Source organism: Drosophila willistoni (genome assembly GCF_018902025.1).
Source record: "Drosophila willistoni isolate 14030-0811.24 chromosome 2L unlocalized genomic scaffold, UCI_dwil_1.1 Seg72.1, whole genome shotgun sequence".
NCBI classification, from domain to species: Eukaryota; Metazoa; Arthropoda; class Insecta; order Diptera; family Drosophilidae; genus Drosophila; species Drosophila willistoni.
The window spans coordinates 555,318-568,962 of record NW_025814049.1 but is presented as its reverse complement, the minus strand read 5'-3'; the positions used below and the strand labels follow the sequence as shown (position 1 = coordinate 568,962).

The 13,645-nt window shown below is 36.7% G+C and overlaps 8 protein-coding genes across 8 annotated transcripts; 3 read left to right on the top strand and 5 right to left on the bottom strand.

Moving 5' to 3' along the window:
* Positions 1-402: 402 nt before the first annotated feature.
* On the bottom strand, positions 403-1,262 carry LOC111519868. The gene is made up of 2 exons (XM_023182202.2): positions 1,119-1,262; positions 403-1,060 (listed from the first exon to the last, which is right to left on the bottom strand). The coding sequence occupies exons 1-2, from the start codon at positions 1,162-1,164 to the stop codon at positions 516-518; spliced, it is 591 nt and encodes a 196-aa protein (XP_023037970.1). The 5' UTR covers positions 1,165-1,262; the 3' UTR covers positions 403-515.
* A 2,598-nt stretch (positions 1,263-3,860) lies between these two features.
* Positions 3,861-4,656, top strand: LOC26529420. The gene has a single exon (XM_015179359.3). It carries the CDS (start codon positions 4,024-4,026, stop codon positions 4,633-4,635), a length of 612 nt encoding a protein of 203 aa, XP_015034845.1. The 5' UTR covers positions 3,861-4,023; the 3' UTR covers positions 4,636-4,656.
* LOC6638000 (GPI mannosyltransferase 1) lies at positions 4,651-6,072 on the bottom strand. Its single transcript, XM_002061022.4, has one exon. It carries the CDS (start codon positions 6,070-6,072, stop codon positions 4,678-4,680), a length of 1,395 nt encoding a protein of 464 aa, XP_002061058.3. The 3' UTR covers positions 4,651-4,677.
* A 15-nt stretch (positions 6,073-6,087) lies between these two features.
* Positions 6,088-6,306, bottom strand: LOC26529603. Its single transcript, XM_015179361.3, has one exon. The coding sequence runs from the start codon at positions 6,304-6,306 to the stop codon at positions 6,109-6,111; it is 198 nt and encodes a 65-aa protein (XP_015034847.1). The 3' UTR covers positions 6,088-6,108.
* Positions 6,088-7,070, bottom strand: LOC26529952 (cx9C motif-containing protein 4). The gene is made up of 3 exons (XM_015179369.3): positions 6,889-7,070; positions 6,667-6,814; positions 6,088-6,608 (listed from the first exon to the last, which is right to left on the bottom strand). The coding sequence occupies exons 1-3, from the start codon at positions 6,950-6,952 to the stop codon at positions 6,599-6,601; spliced, it is 222 nt and encodes a 73-aa protein (XP_015034855.1). The 5' UTR covers positions 6,953-7,070; the 3' UTR covers positions 6,088-6,598.
* LOC26529305 lies at positions 6,330-6,599 on the bottom strand. The gene has a single exon (XM_015179356.3). It carries the CDS (start codon positions 6,597-6,599, stop codon positions 6,330-6,332), a length of 270 nt encoding a protein of 89 aa, XP_015034842.1.
* A 250-nt stretch (positions 7,071-7,320) lies between the features above and the next one.
* Positions 7,321-9,050, top strand: LOC6638001 (dr1-associated corepressor homolog). The gene is made up of 2 exons (XM_002061023.4): positions 7,321-7,520; positions 7,779-9,050. Exons 1-2 carry the CDS (start codon positions 7,479-7,481, stop codon positions 8,907-8,909), a joined length of 1,173 nt encoding a protein of 390 aa, XP_002061059.2. The 5' UTR covers positions 7,321-7,478; the 3' UTR covers positions 8,910-9,050.
* Positions 9,051-9,194: 144 nt separating this feature from the next.
* LOC26530181 (ovochymase-2) lies at positions 9,195-12,676 on the top strand. The gene is made up of 3 exons (XM_047010423.1): positions 9,195-9,571; positions 12,039-12,480; positions 12,596-12,676. Exons 1-3 carry the CDS (start codon positions 9,195-9,197, stop codon positions 12,674-12,676), a joined length of 900 nt encoding a protein of 299 aa, XP_046866379.1.
* The last annotated feature ends 969 nt before the right edge of the window (positions 12,677-13,645 follow it).

The following is a 13,645-nucleotide window of genomic DNA, read 5'->3' as shown; positions in this document are numbered from 1 at the left end:
CACAGCGATTTAGGGTTTTCTGCATTATCAATATCCTTCAATCAAGTTATAAGGACTAAAAAAGCTGTTTAATATGGTCCTTTGGTTTAATTTTAATAATAAAAAACACAAAAAGCTTGTGCACAATATACAAGGTCAATGCATTAGGTCAAAGACATCGAGGGTTGTGTTTTATAAGGGTGCAGCAATTGCACACATATCTGTAGCTAATAAAAATATCGACACACAGTCAATAAACTTTGACATAGAATATATCACCACAGACCAAGAAACAAGTTGTAGCAATAAATTACACATAAAGTCAATATCAAAACGAGGTTAATTTTATCAATACGATCATGACTTAACTTTCACTAGGCACGTAACGCTCAACTAAACTTAAAGTGTGACTATAGAGTAATATTTAATAACATATTTGAATTTATTTCACAGCAAAAAGTGTATAATTCCTTTTTATGATTGTCAGTCTTTACTTAAGTAAACATTAGGTACGAATATTAAAAATAGGACAATAATTATTTTTGTATTAATTCAGTGCCATATCTAAACTGTTGTTGTAGACATAAAACATAATTATAGAAATCTTCATTTGCTTTATCTAAGCACTCAGAAACTATGCCCTGCATATAGCAATACTCTTTAGTTTCTTTTGTTCGGCATTCAACCACATTATCCCTAATCCATAACTCATCCTTCAGACGTTCTCTAACCAAATCGAGAACAAATTTAGCACTATAAGCTGGTCCACTGATTGTCGTCCATCCAGGTTCATGTTTGGTACGACTTTGACTGCCACCACCAAAATCTTTGCAATCAAATTGATAAATTATTTTGCCATTTTTCTCTATTCTTCGTGCACTGAATTGTTCAATGAGGTTGGTATCATTTTTCTCTGGCAAAGGTTGAGTTCCTGGCAACATTATTTTGATAAGGCGCTCCTTGAATTCTTCATCAAAATTCGATTCATAATGTTTTCCAGGCACTGGGTCTTTAATCCTATCATCCACCTCTGAGTCATCACCTCCAATGGTTAATACTTTATTGGCCATTGTTGAAATTGCTGCAAGAAGCAATTGTTAAAGTTATTTTTGTAACTGTTTATCGAATTATTAGCTTACCCTCAATTGTTGCCTGTTCTTCCTTAATCACAGTGTCTTTTTCCATAATGTAAAAATTGAATTTACTTTGTTTATTTATAAGAAATTGTCAAATTTGTCAAAGTTTGTAGTTGTGAATAGCAAAAGCTCTTTTACTATTGTTGGATTTCAAACATGACGAAATAAACAAACCAAATACAGGGTGTTTCTTTATGGAAAATATATCGGCAAAATGTAGAAATATTTAAATTTTACATAGAAAGTACTTCCATTACAAAACTGAATGCTGAATCCATATTCAAAATATCATAAATTTAAAGAAATGTATTGACATTTTCATGTAAAAATTCAAGTAAACAATGGTCTCAAGTATACGCAATGACACCCTGTAAATAAACATTTTGCCATTCTCATGTCAACTGCCAAAACTCCCACAACTAATTCAAAAAGCTCACTCATTTCATTTCCAACTAAAAACGAAATCAACTTGGTATAAAACGAATTTCAACTACATATACAGCTCATTGTTTATCTTTAGTAGTCCACTGAATATTAATAAAAAAAATTGAATAATAATGGCCGAAACTGATAGTCCCGTTACAACATCATTAACCACATTGACGCCTGTTCTTAATATATCAGGAACGTTACCCAGTTTACCAGGCAAAAAGAGTTGCAAGATGGGCAGCTACTAAAGAGATTGATCAACCCAAAAGTGAACCAGCTAAAACCATCAATATAAATACTTTTCCAGTCATATTAAGTAAGATCCTTCTGAAATGTGATGAAGCACCAAACAATCCGCCCAACGATAAATGCGATGAGAAGAGCGAGTTCCTGTGTGTGGCAATATTCAAAAACGAAAAAACCCGCACTCTCACACATCACATGTTCCTTTCAATTTACAAGAACATGGAAGAGGATTTTGAGAAAGTAAAAAAATTATATGAAAACGAAAAGGACCTTAAATATAAAAATAGGGAGACTATGCATTCGATTTGTGTACGCAGTCTTTATCGTAGTGTGCAAAAGGATCTGAAGGAATTCAAATGGAATAAGGCGGGGAATGCCTTCGAGACACCAATGGAACGTGAAACAGATGAGTGGCTATATAGGCGATTCCGAGATCTACAAATTATTGAAATGGAAAAGTTATTTAATTATATTAAATTTCTAAGCATTAGTAAGCAATAAAAATAATTTATTTCGTTATAATTTTAACCCAAATATACAAATACTTTAATATTTGTGTTTTGTTAAGTATCTTTTGAGAATTATATAGTAAAAATAATTACTCATTTCTGAATTTTCTGTCTTATTTTCGAAGATATTTAAATTAGTCGTTGGAATCTTGGAGAATAAAATAAAAAATATGTGATAGTAATCTTTAAATAAGTTAACAATTAACTAAGATTCTTGGAATTATGTTTAGATTTTAAGTCGCATCCAAATGCCTCCTTAGGAAGCACTACACATATTAGGCCACCCTGTTAGACATGTCTTGCCATTCCCATGTAAACTATAAACGCGACCATCACTAATTCAAAAGCTTAAGTATTTCATTTGTAACTTAAATTGAAATCAATTTGCTATAAAATGAAATATAAGTTCAATAAAAATAGATAGTTTTTATTTAGGGTAAACGTAGACAGACAAAAAGGAACACAAGATATAAGAAAAGGCAAATACTCAAGATATTACAAACAAAGAAATAATGGCCGAAAGTGATCAACCTGTAACGGCAATTGAGTCATCATCATCACCTCCAGTACTTAACATATCAGGAAGGGTTATCAATGTACCAAGATTACCACGCATAAATAAAAAAAAGAAGAAAACTCTAAAACCGGATGCAATGATCAATCCAAATACATTTCCAGCCATATTAAGTAAGATCCTGTTGAAATCTGATGAACCACCAAATAGTCCTCCCAACACTAATACATCCGAAGTGTATAGTGAATACGTGTGTGTTTCAATCTTCATAAATAAAGCTACCCGTATGCGCTTGCATCATATGTTCTGCTCAAATTCCAAGGATTTGGGAAAGGATTATGAGAGAGTCAGAAAATCGTATGAAAACCAAAAGGATCTTCAATCGAGAAATCAAGTGTCCATCGCCACAGTTTGTTCCCGCAGTCTTTACCGCAGTGCCCAAAAGAACCTTAAGGAATATAAATGGAATAGGGAGGGAAATGTCTTCGAGATACCTCTAGAACGTGGAACAGATGAGTGGTGGTTAAGCAGTCGTCTCCAAGATCTGCAGAGAATTGAAATGGAAAAATTATTCAATTACATTAAATTTTTAAGTATTAATAAGCAATAAGCACAATTTATTTCGTTATAATGATTAATCTAAATATAAAAATAAGTGACTTTTTTGATTTTGTCCAAAAAAGGTTCATTCTTATTATTGAGTTAAAAAATTTTCTGTCTTATTTTTCAGGATCTAAAAGATTACTCTTTGTAATCTTGTAGAATCTAATAAAATTTGTGAAAGCCCATCTACCAAGTGATATTTAAATAAGTTACATTTATGCAATGCTCTCAAAAGGCCTCAAATTAATGTAGAAAACCAAACATACTTATTTTGTCGACAAACTCAAACATTTTTTAAGCAATTAACTAAGATTTTTGGAATTATGTTTAGATTTTATGTCGCTTCTAAATGGCTTACTACCCTCCTTAGGAAGCACCCTGTTTAGACATTTCTTGCCATTCCCATGTAAACTATAAACGCGACCATCACTAATTCAAAAGCTTATGTATTTCATTTGTAACTTAAATTAAAATCAACTTGCTATAAAATGAAATATATTTTCAATAACAATAGATAGTTATTTTTAGGGTAATAACGTAGACACACAAAAAGGAACACAAAATATAAGAAAAGGAAAATACTCAAGATATTACAAACAAAGAAATAATGGCCGAAAGTGATCAACCTGTAACGGCAATTGAGTCATCATCATCATCACCTCCAGTACTTAATATATCAGGAAGGGTTATCAATGTACCAAGATTACCACGCATAAATAAAAAAAAGAAGAAAACTTTCAAACCGGATACAACGATCAATCCAAATACATTTCCAGCCATATTAAGTAAGATCCTGTTGAAATCTGATGAACCACCAAATAGTCCTCCCAACAATTATACATCCGATGTGTATAGTGAATACGTGTGTGTTGCAATCTTCATAAATAATTCTACTCGTATGCGCGTGCATCATATGTTCTGCTCAAATTCCAAGGATTGGAGAAAAGATTTTGAGAGAGTTAGGAAATTGTATGAAAAACAAAAGGATCTTCAATCTAGGAATCAAGTGTCCGTCGCTACAGTTTGTTCCCGCAGTCTTTACCGCAGTGCCCAAAAGGACCTCAAGGAATATAAATGGAATAGAGAGGGAAATGTCTTCGAGATACCTTTAGAACTTGGAACAGATGAGTGGTTAAGAAGTCGTCTTCAAAATCTGCAACAAATTGAAATGGAAAAGTTATTTAATTATATTAAATTTTTAAGTATTAATAAGCAATAAAACAGGAACAGAAAATTCGAATTTTTAATTTTATACATATATTTATCTAAATTTCTTATAACTTATCTTAAAGTGGGTAAAACCATAATGAGCCAAAAGCTCTTTTAATATATAACTATTGGCTAGAAAGAATATGGCACTCTGAGCACCAATCCAATTAAATGTATTCCATGTCCGAAACTCTAGCAAATAGGCTGGAAGCAACCACAAGGCTTGGGCACAAATCCAAAGAGCAAGCAACATAAAGCATCGCGGCCAAGACAGAAGTTTCAAATTGTTCAGGCACAATGGGAATATGGCCATATACCAGATGAAATACTGGGAAGTCACCACAGAATTGTATGTAACCAAAACAAAGGCCAAGGTGAAGACGCAGAATGGCAAAGTCTGACGGAATTGTCCGAAAGTTAGGCTCAAATAAATAATCAAAACTAATTGGGGACCCAAAACGAGTAGTTTGATCAATAGAGATGACTCTCCCTCTTCACCAGTGCTCAAGTATTGCATTAGAAAATGCAAGGAGAAATTATGACGTGCATCTTTGCGCACAAAGTGATAGATATATGCTTCATAAAGATACTGATAGCCATAAAGTGAAAAAAATGTCCATGTTAGGAGCACAAGACTTGACAATGTTCCCAAAACCAAACACAATTGCTGAACATTTGGTCGAAAAATCTGTTGCAAAAGATTACGAAAATTTCGCACCAAACTGGTGGATAAAGATAGATAATAGGCCAAACTAAATAGCAATGGATATAGTCTCAAATGTATGACGATGCCATGTGACACGCCAGCAAAGAATATCAACCAATTTGAGTGCTCCTGCCTATGCTCGGCTCGTATAAGCAAATACAGGCTCAATATAACAAAAAAGCTGGAGAAGCTATCGCCACTGCCGCGTGTTGAGATCACAGCCGTTAGGGGATTATAGAGCCAAAAGCAAGCGGCTCCTCGTGCCACAGTCTCAGGTTGATTACGCTCATCCAAGGCATCAAAATATTTGCATTCATGTGATTTGGAAGCCTGATAAAATAAATGTTGTACCGTCTTCTCGAATTGACCTTTAACCACCATATACGCCAATCGGTGTATAACTATGGCTATGAGTAGATCGAACATGGAATAGATCAATTTGCCAAATGCCGCATGAACAAATAGATTTGGCAATTGCAAGTAAGCCAAAATAGGACTATAGCGATAAGTGTGACGGGCAAAAGGTGATTCTCCTTGCAGCACCTGACGAGCGCCATCTGTAACCACCTTATAGTCAATATCCGTATAGGGTACAGCTGATTGGCTGTCATGGATTTGGGCATAGGCAATGAGAGATAGTCTCAGGAGCGCAGAGATTAACAAATGTTGCTTAAAACTAATTGCCAAGAGCCAGGACCACCACCACATACTGCTCCTTGTTTTCTTTGTGTTAGACGACATTATTTCTTCCCAATGTTTGCTTGTATCGGTTTTCATTTATAATTTGGTTTTTAATTCCATTGCCGACTTGCGTATGCAGTTCATAAATTCCTTAAACTCGGTCTCACAAATCTTATGCTGGACATTTAAATCTCGTGTGACACAGACAGCATACGCTGTAGCCTTGTCGGAACACTTGGCAAGCAGCACAGGATAATTGCGTAAACGTTGATTTGCCTTGCGTACCGATTCCATGCCCTTGCCTCCTTATCAATGATCTAACGTTTGTGGGGTGGCACACGCGTTTCTCCCGCCGGTGGCAGTGGCAAAGGATCGGCAATGAAAATGTCGTAAATGGGTTTCGAGAAGAATATCAACAGCGATGTGGTCAAGGCCGTAATTTGAAAGAGACGTGGATTACGTTGAATCCAACTTCGTTTGGGCAAGACAGCGGTGCGGCGTCTCTGTTGATTGCCTTGTTGTTGTGTTTGTCTTTGGTCTAATAAATCTTGAATTTCCTTTGGTGGTTTATATTCCGGTATGGGCATTATTTTCCTCTACAAAAAGAGAACTAATTTTAGCCATACTCTAGGGATATGTATGGAATCTACTTACGAACTCGCGTTGGCCCCTTTGTTGGCCGGTAAATACACTTTATTTAAATCAATGCCACTGCAACAAAGCGATTCCTTATGCCACTTAAGGCAACACTGACGCATAGCCTCCAATACCTCGACACACTTATCTTCCTGGTAATTGTTCTCTAATGAAAAATTTGGATAAATTTACTTAACTTACATAATCTTGAACCATAGCAAAATGTGTAAATATATTTACCGTTGAGGCACTTTTGAATGCGACAGGCGTTGACTTTGCAAGGATCTTTGCTACGGCTAGACATGAATTCCCAAGTGAGGGAATCTCCAACAACAATAATATTATGAAGAAAAATTTCCTCCAAAAGTTCGGAATAAATAGTCAATGTTTGCTTCTTCTTTCTGGGAATGCCGGATTTGACATTCACAGTGAAGGCTGTCAGATTTGGTTAGAGATGACAAAATTAAATAATCGTAATCGACAAATGGAAATGGTAAATTTGGTGTATAAACATAACGTGCATTTAGGAACAAAGCGTAGTTAATAACATTATAAACGAAAAGTTTGAAGAAATAGACATTTATAGCTTCATAGCTAGTGACCTCTTGTGATTAATAACTTTATATAGCATGCCTATCGGTAACGCGCTTCGCCAACCCAAGTCACAGTTTTCACACATCTCTAATTATTGGCTTCACTGTGAATTGTGTTTGCCATTCACCCACACTAACGCCAATCAAGGAACTGTTCTTGTGTAAAAAAAAAACGCGATTGTTTTATTTTGGGAACAGGAGCAGGATTTACAATAATTTAAGGACAGAAATACAGAAATGCCATCGAAAAAGAAGAAATACAATGCACGCTTTCCGGCGGTAAGTTGATAAACAATATTTTCCGCCTCCAAATGCATGTATCAAAAGGTTATCAGTTTTTTTTTGTGAACACACACGCATGCACAACTGCTATGTCTATATATGTATGTGTGTGCGTGTGTTAGTTGGACACTAGAGGCCTAGGCCTCCTCCCCGTCACATTCACATTGTAGACACAAACGTGTGCCCATTCCCCTTTCCCGGTTCTACAGTACTAATTGTATTTTTTTTCTTCTCTTACTCATTTACTTCTGGCAGGGTCGCATCAAGAAGATCATGCAGAGCGACGAAGAGATTGGCAAAGTGGCTCAGGCTGTGCCCGTCATTATTTCGCGCACATTGGAATTGTTTGTAGAATCGCTACTGACGAAAACCTTGCGCATAACAAATTCCCGCAATGCCAAAACATTGTCCACCTCACACATGAAGCAGTGCATCAATTCGGAACATCGTTTTGATTTCCTTAAAGAACTGGTGCGCAATATACCGGATATTTCGGTGGCCGAGGAAGCGGCCAACTCTTATAATGATGATGATTTGGAAATAGTTCAAAGCTCGCCGGAGGAGCAATATCCCGATTCGGATACGCCATATGATCTAAGCCTGCCATCGACATCAATGCGACGAGGCCGTGGGGGTGGTGGAACAAATGGTTCCAATTCCTATACTCGTTCCATGAGTCTGAATGGCACTGCACTGAAGCGTCAGCATCCGCAGCAACAGCATCCCTCGGTTATTGTGCCCACAGCAGCTGCTGTGGCTATGCACCAACAAGCTCGGACAGTTGCTGCAAGCGGCATGGGATTGGGACACTCACCTGCCAAATTAGCTCGTTCGGAATCCACTCCTGCTGCTGCCGTATCATACACAAGACGCGGCAGGCCGCCCCTAAATAAAACCAGCTATGATACTGCCATACCTGCTCCAATATGTAGCTACGAACTCAATAAGCCCATAGTGAAAATCGATTATAGCAATGTGCAACTCCCAACAACGACCACATCAACTCTTAGTACACCGGAATCAGACACAGAAGCTAACACCGGTGGTGCCTCTGGAGCTGCAGCTTTCAATTTTGATATCGCGGCACCAGTTATCAACATTGATTTGTCCAATATTGTAGCAACTGCTGCTGCTGCCTCAACTGCCGCCGTTGAATCTGGTGGAGATGGCAACAACAAGACCAGTACCCACAACAATAACAACAATAATAATAATAATAGTAACAACCAAATTGCTGGAAAGAGCAGCGCTCAAATCATTCCAAAGTCTAGTGTCGCAATGCTGACACCACCACCAGCATCCGCATCAGCAGCAGCAAAAGTTTCAGCCACATCCCCCCCAACCACATCGTGTTTCGAATTAGACGAAGACTATGACAATATTTGAATATTTAGAATATTTAATGTAAATGCGCTTTTAAATTATTATTGTAACTTTACATTAACTATGTAACTTTTAGCATTAAGCCCAACAAAAAATGCCTAATTTCAAAATAAAGACCATGCTGAATGTTAAGCTGACAGATAATACAATTTGTTATTATAATTACATAATTTGAATTTCCTGGTCTTAAATCCTTTAGTTTTGCCAATTTCATACACAATTTAACACACTTGTGTCTCTATATAAATTGGATTCTCTTGGACATGGTTCATATAGTAAACTTTCACCATGTTATCGACTCAGAGTCTTGTTCCTGTTCTTGTCCTGCTACTTGCCCTGTCTGGAAATGGCTTCCTTTTCGCCGATGCCATCATTGGTGGCCACCTCGTTGAGAAACAACAGCTTAACTACATGGCTGCCGTGCTGGTGAATGGCAATCAAGAATGTGGCGGAGTTTTAGTCTCCCCGATCATGGTCCTTACCGCTGCCGAATGCATTATGGGACGGAAAGTCACAGAGTTAAAGGTGACTGTCGGCACCAACGATCTGAGCGATGGAACTGGACAAACTATTGATGTTATGGAAGCCATTATTCATATATCGGCATACTATCCAAAGAACGATACTGCATTGCTTAAATTAACTAAGATGATTGCATTCAATGGGTATGTGGGAGTGATTGAAATCGCTAATCGAGATCAGACTTATCCAGAAAACACGACGGCAATCACCAGCGGATTTGGTGTAGTGAATGTGTATGACCAAAAGGAAAGTTTGCTGAGATATGCCAATATTGAAATATGGGGCGATAGATATTGCAAACCATATGTTCGTTTCACAAAGAAATATATGATTTGCGCTGGAAATCGAAATGGAAATCAAGCACCATGTAAAGGAGATCTCGGTGCCCCTTTGGTTGTTGATAGCGTCCTTGTTGGAGTAGCAGTGCAGATTTATAAGTGCAGCGCACCGTATCGGCCGATCGTATATATATCTGTATCTAAACTTCATGCTTGGTTGGATAAACATGTTAAAAATAGAAATCAAAGAAGCTAACTTCGGCTATGCCGAAGTTTATATACCCTTGCAGTATACTTGGCAATAATATTTTTCCTCTTTGAAATTTCTTTCCCTGGAACTCTTTTTACTACAATTTTTCTTCTTCTTCCATCATTCCCTAAGCAAATGATGATGACGTAGTAGGCAGCAAGCAGCGCTGCCGGCAGCGTTTGAACCGATTTATATTAACTGTAACTTGTGTTCTATTTATCCGATCAGATTAAAATTGGGATCTGAGATTTTATATCTAATACTATCATATTCGTAAATTTAATGGGGATACTCCAATTTTGGCCAAAATGTTTCTTCTTGAGCTATATGATATAGTGGCGCGATCCTAAAGATTTCCATACTTTATCTTACCCGGGTAATAAATAGCCCCTCATCGCGATAGCTCTTAAGATGGCTGAGTAAAACGCATACGCACAGACGGACGGACAGACGGACATGGCTATATCAACTCAGCTTCTCATGCTGATCAAGAATATACATACATATATACTTTATCTGGTAGGAAACGTCTCCTTCTGTGCGTTACAAACATCTGACCAATTTTATAATACCCTCTGCAAGAGTATAATAACTAAAATAAAACAATTCACATTATATTTCTTCGATTAAAATTTATAAATGTTTTGAAATAAATTATGTGTTTGTTTTTCATAAATAGTTGATTTTTTTTATCAATTAAAAGAATTTGTAATTCAAAATAAAGACCATGTTAAATGTTAAGCTGACAGATAATACAATTTGTTATTATAATTACATAATTTGCATTTCCTGGTCTTAAATCCTTTAGTTTTGCCAATTTCATACACAATTTAACACACTTGTGTCTCTATATAAATGGGATTCTCTTGGCTCAAATAGTAAACTTTCACCATGTTATCGACTCCAAGTCTTGTTCCTGTTCTTGGCCTACTGCTTGCTCTGTCTGGTAATGGCCTTTTTTTCGCTGAAGCCATCATTGGCGGCAAAGTGGCTACTAAAGGACAGATACCCTATATGGTTGCCTTGGTAGTGAATGGGAATCAAACATGTGGCGGTGCCTTAGTTTCGAGTACCATGGTTATTACCGCTGGCCATTGTGTTGCGGGACGAGATATCACCGCGTTGAATATAGTTCTCGGCGCCAACGACTTAACCGATCCAGAACGACAAACATTCGATGTGAATAATGTTATAGTTCATCCAAACTATAACTTTACGTCTTATGATATTGCATTCCTTCGTTTACATAGGGAAGTTGAATTCGATGAGGATGTGCAAATTATTAAGACGGCTCCGAGCAATGAAAACTACCTAGAAAATACGTTAGCAATTACCAGCGGTTTTGGTGGCGTTAGTATAAAGGAAGAAAGACATCGTATTCTAAAATATGCATATCTGAAGGTATTGGCTTCCAAATATTGCGATGGTTATCTCTCATTTGTTAAGGACCACATGATTTGCGCAGGAGATCCAAATGGAAGGCAAGGCCCATGTAAAGGAGATGCCGGTGACCCACTGGTTGTGGGTGGCGTCCTCATTGGAGTAGCATCCCAGCTTTTCGATTGTAGCGCACCGTATCGTCCCGTGGCATATACATCCGTGTCTAAACTACGTACCTTTATCGATGATTCTCTTTACAGCTAAAATAAAAGATACACATTTTAATTTCTTTTATTAATTTAATGAATTATTTATTTAGATATATATTAATTTATATATATTTAATTTGTTAGCCCCTATATCCTGGTCCGAAACATTCGTATGTATTTGATGTGGACTTGTAGGGCTCTTGGCGACTTTTCGAACACCAAAAAGTTTTCGAATATTTTTCATTTTTAGGGAGATGTGAATATTCTAAAAATTTAATTTGTAAGCTATGAGTAAGTAAGTTAGTTTTATTATTATATATGTTATATAAAACTTTATTTAGACATAGTTACATAATTAACATTTCCTGGTCTTAAGACATTTCGTTGTGCCAATTTAACACAATTAGACATGGTTCTGACCATATATATACAGCATTCCCGTTGTCATGGTTATTATAAAGTAGTAACCTACCATAATGTTCTCATCGAACAGATTTGTTCCTGTTCTTGTCTTGCTGCTTGCCCTGTCTGGAAATGGCTTCCTTTTTGCCGATGCCATCATTGGCGGCCACCTCGTTGAGAAACAAGAGCTTATGTATATGGCTGCCGTGCTAGTGAATGGAAATCAAGAATGTGGCGGAGTTTTAGTCTCCCCGACCATGGTCCTTACCGCTGCCGAATGCATTATGAGACGGAAAGTCACAGAGTTAAAGGTGACTGTCGGCACCAACGATCTGAGCGATGGAACTGGACAAACTATTGATGTTATGGAAGCCATTATTCATATATCCGCATACTATCCAAAGAACGATACTGCATTGCTTAAATTAACTAAGATGATTAAATTCTCTGGGTATGTGAAAGTGATTGAAATCGCCGGTCCAGATCAGACTTATCCAGAAAACACGACGGCAATCACCAGCGGATTTGGTGTAGTGAATGTGTATGACCAAAAGGAAAGTTTGCTGAGATATGCCAATATTGAAATATGGGGCGATAGATATTGCAAACCATATGTTCGTTTCACAAAGAAATATATGATTTGCGCAGGAAATCGAAATGGAAATCAAGCACCATGTAAAGGAGATCTCGGTGCCCCTTTGGTTGTCGATGACGTCCTTGTTGGAGTAGCAGTGCAGATTTATAAGTGCAGCGCACCGTATCGGCCGATCGTATTTATATCTGTATCTAAACTTCATGCTTGGTTGGATAAACATGTTAAAAATAGAAATCAAAGATACTAGCTTCGGCTATGCCTTTGAACTTTCTTTCCCTGGAACTCTTGTTACTACAATTTTTTCTTCTTCTTCCATCATTCCCTAAGCAAATGATGATAACGTAGTAGACAGCAAGCAGCGCTGCCGGCAGCGTTTGAACCGATTTATATTAACTGTAACTTGTGTTCTATTTATCCGATCAGATAAAATTTTGGGATCTGAGATTTTATATCTAATACTATCATATTCGTAAATTTAATGGGGATACTCCAATTTTTGCAAAAATGTTTCTTTTAGAGCTATATGATATAGTGGTGCGATCCTAAAGATTTTCATACTTTATCTTACCCGGGTAATAAAAAGCCAAAAAATTTCATCGCGATACCTCTTAAGATGGCTGAGTAAAACGTATACGCGCAGACGGACGGACAGACGGACACGGCTATATCACCTTCTCATGCTGATCAAGAATTTATATACTTTATGGGGTCGGAAACGTCTTCTTCTGTGCGTTACAAACATTTGACCAATTTTATAATACCCTCTGCCAGGGTATAATAACTTAAATAAAACAATTCACATTATATTTGTTCGATTGAAATTTATAGATGTTTTGAAATAAATTATGTGTTTGTTTTTCATAAATGAATTAGTAATTTAAGAAAAAATTTAAACTATAGACCATGAAAAAATATTCATGTACTTCGAATCCTTTAGAGCATGTCCTTGGGGTTCGCTAAAAAGAAGACACTTGTTTTTTCGGGGGTAAAGCAATATTTTTAATGAATTAACAAATTAAAGCAGCTATTAATAACTTTATTAATATGAACGAAATTTCTCCTGCTTAAAAACTTTATTTAGTTTTTTTTGTAAAAATTTTAGA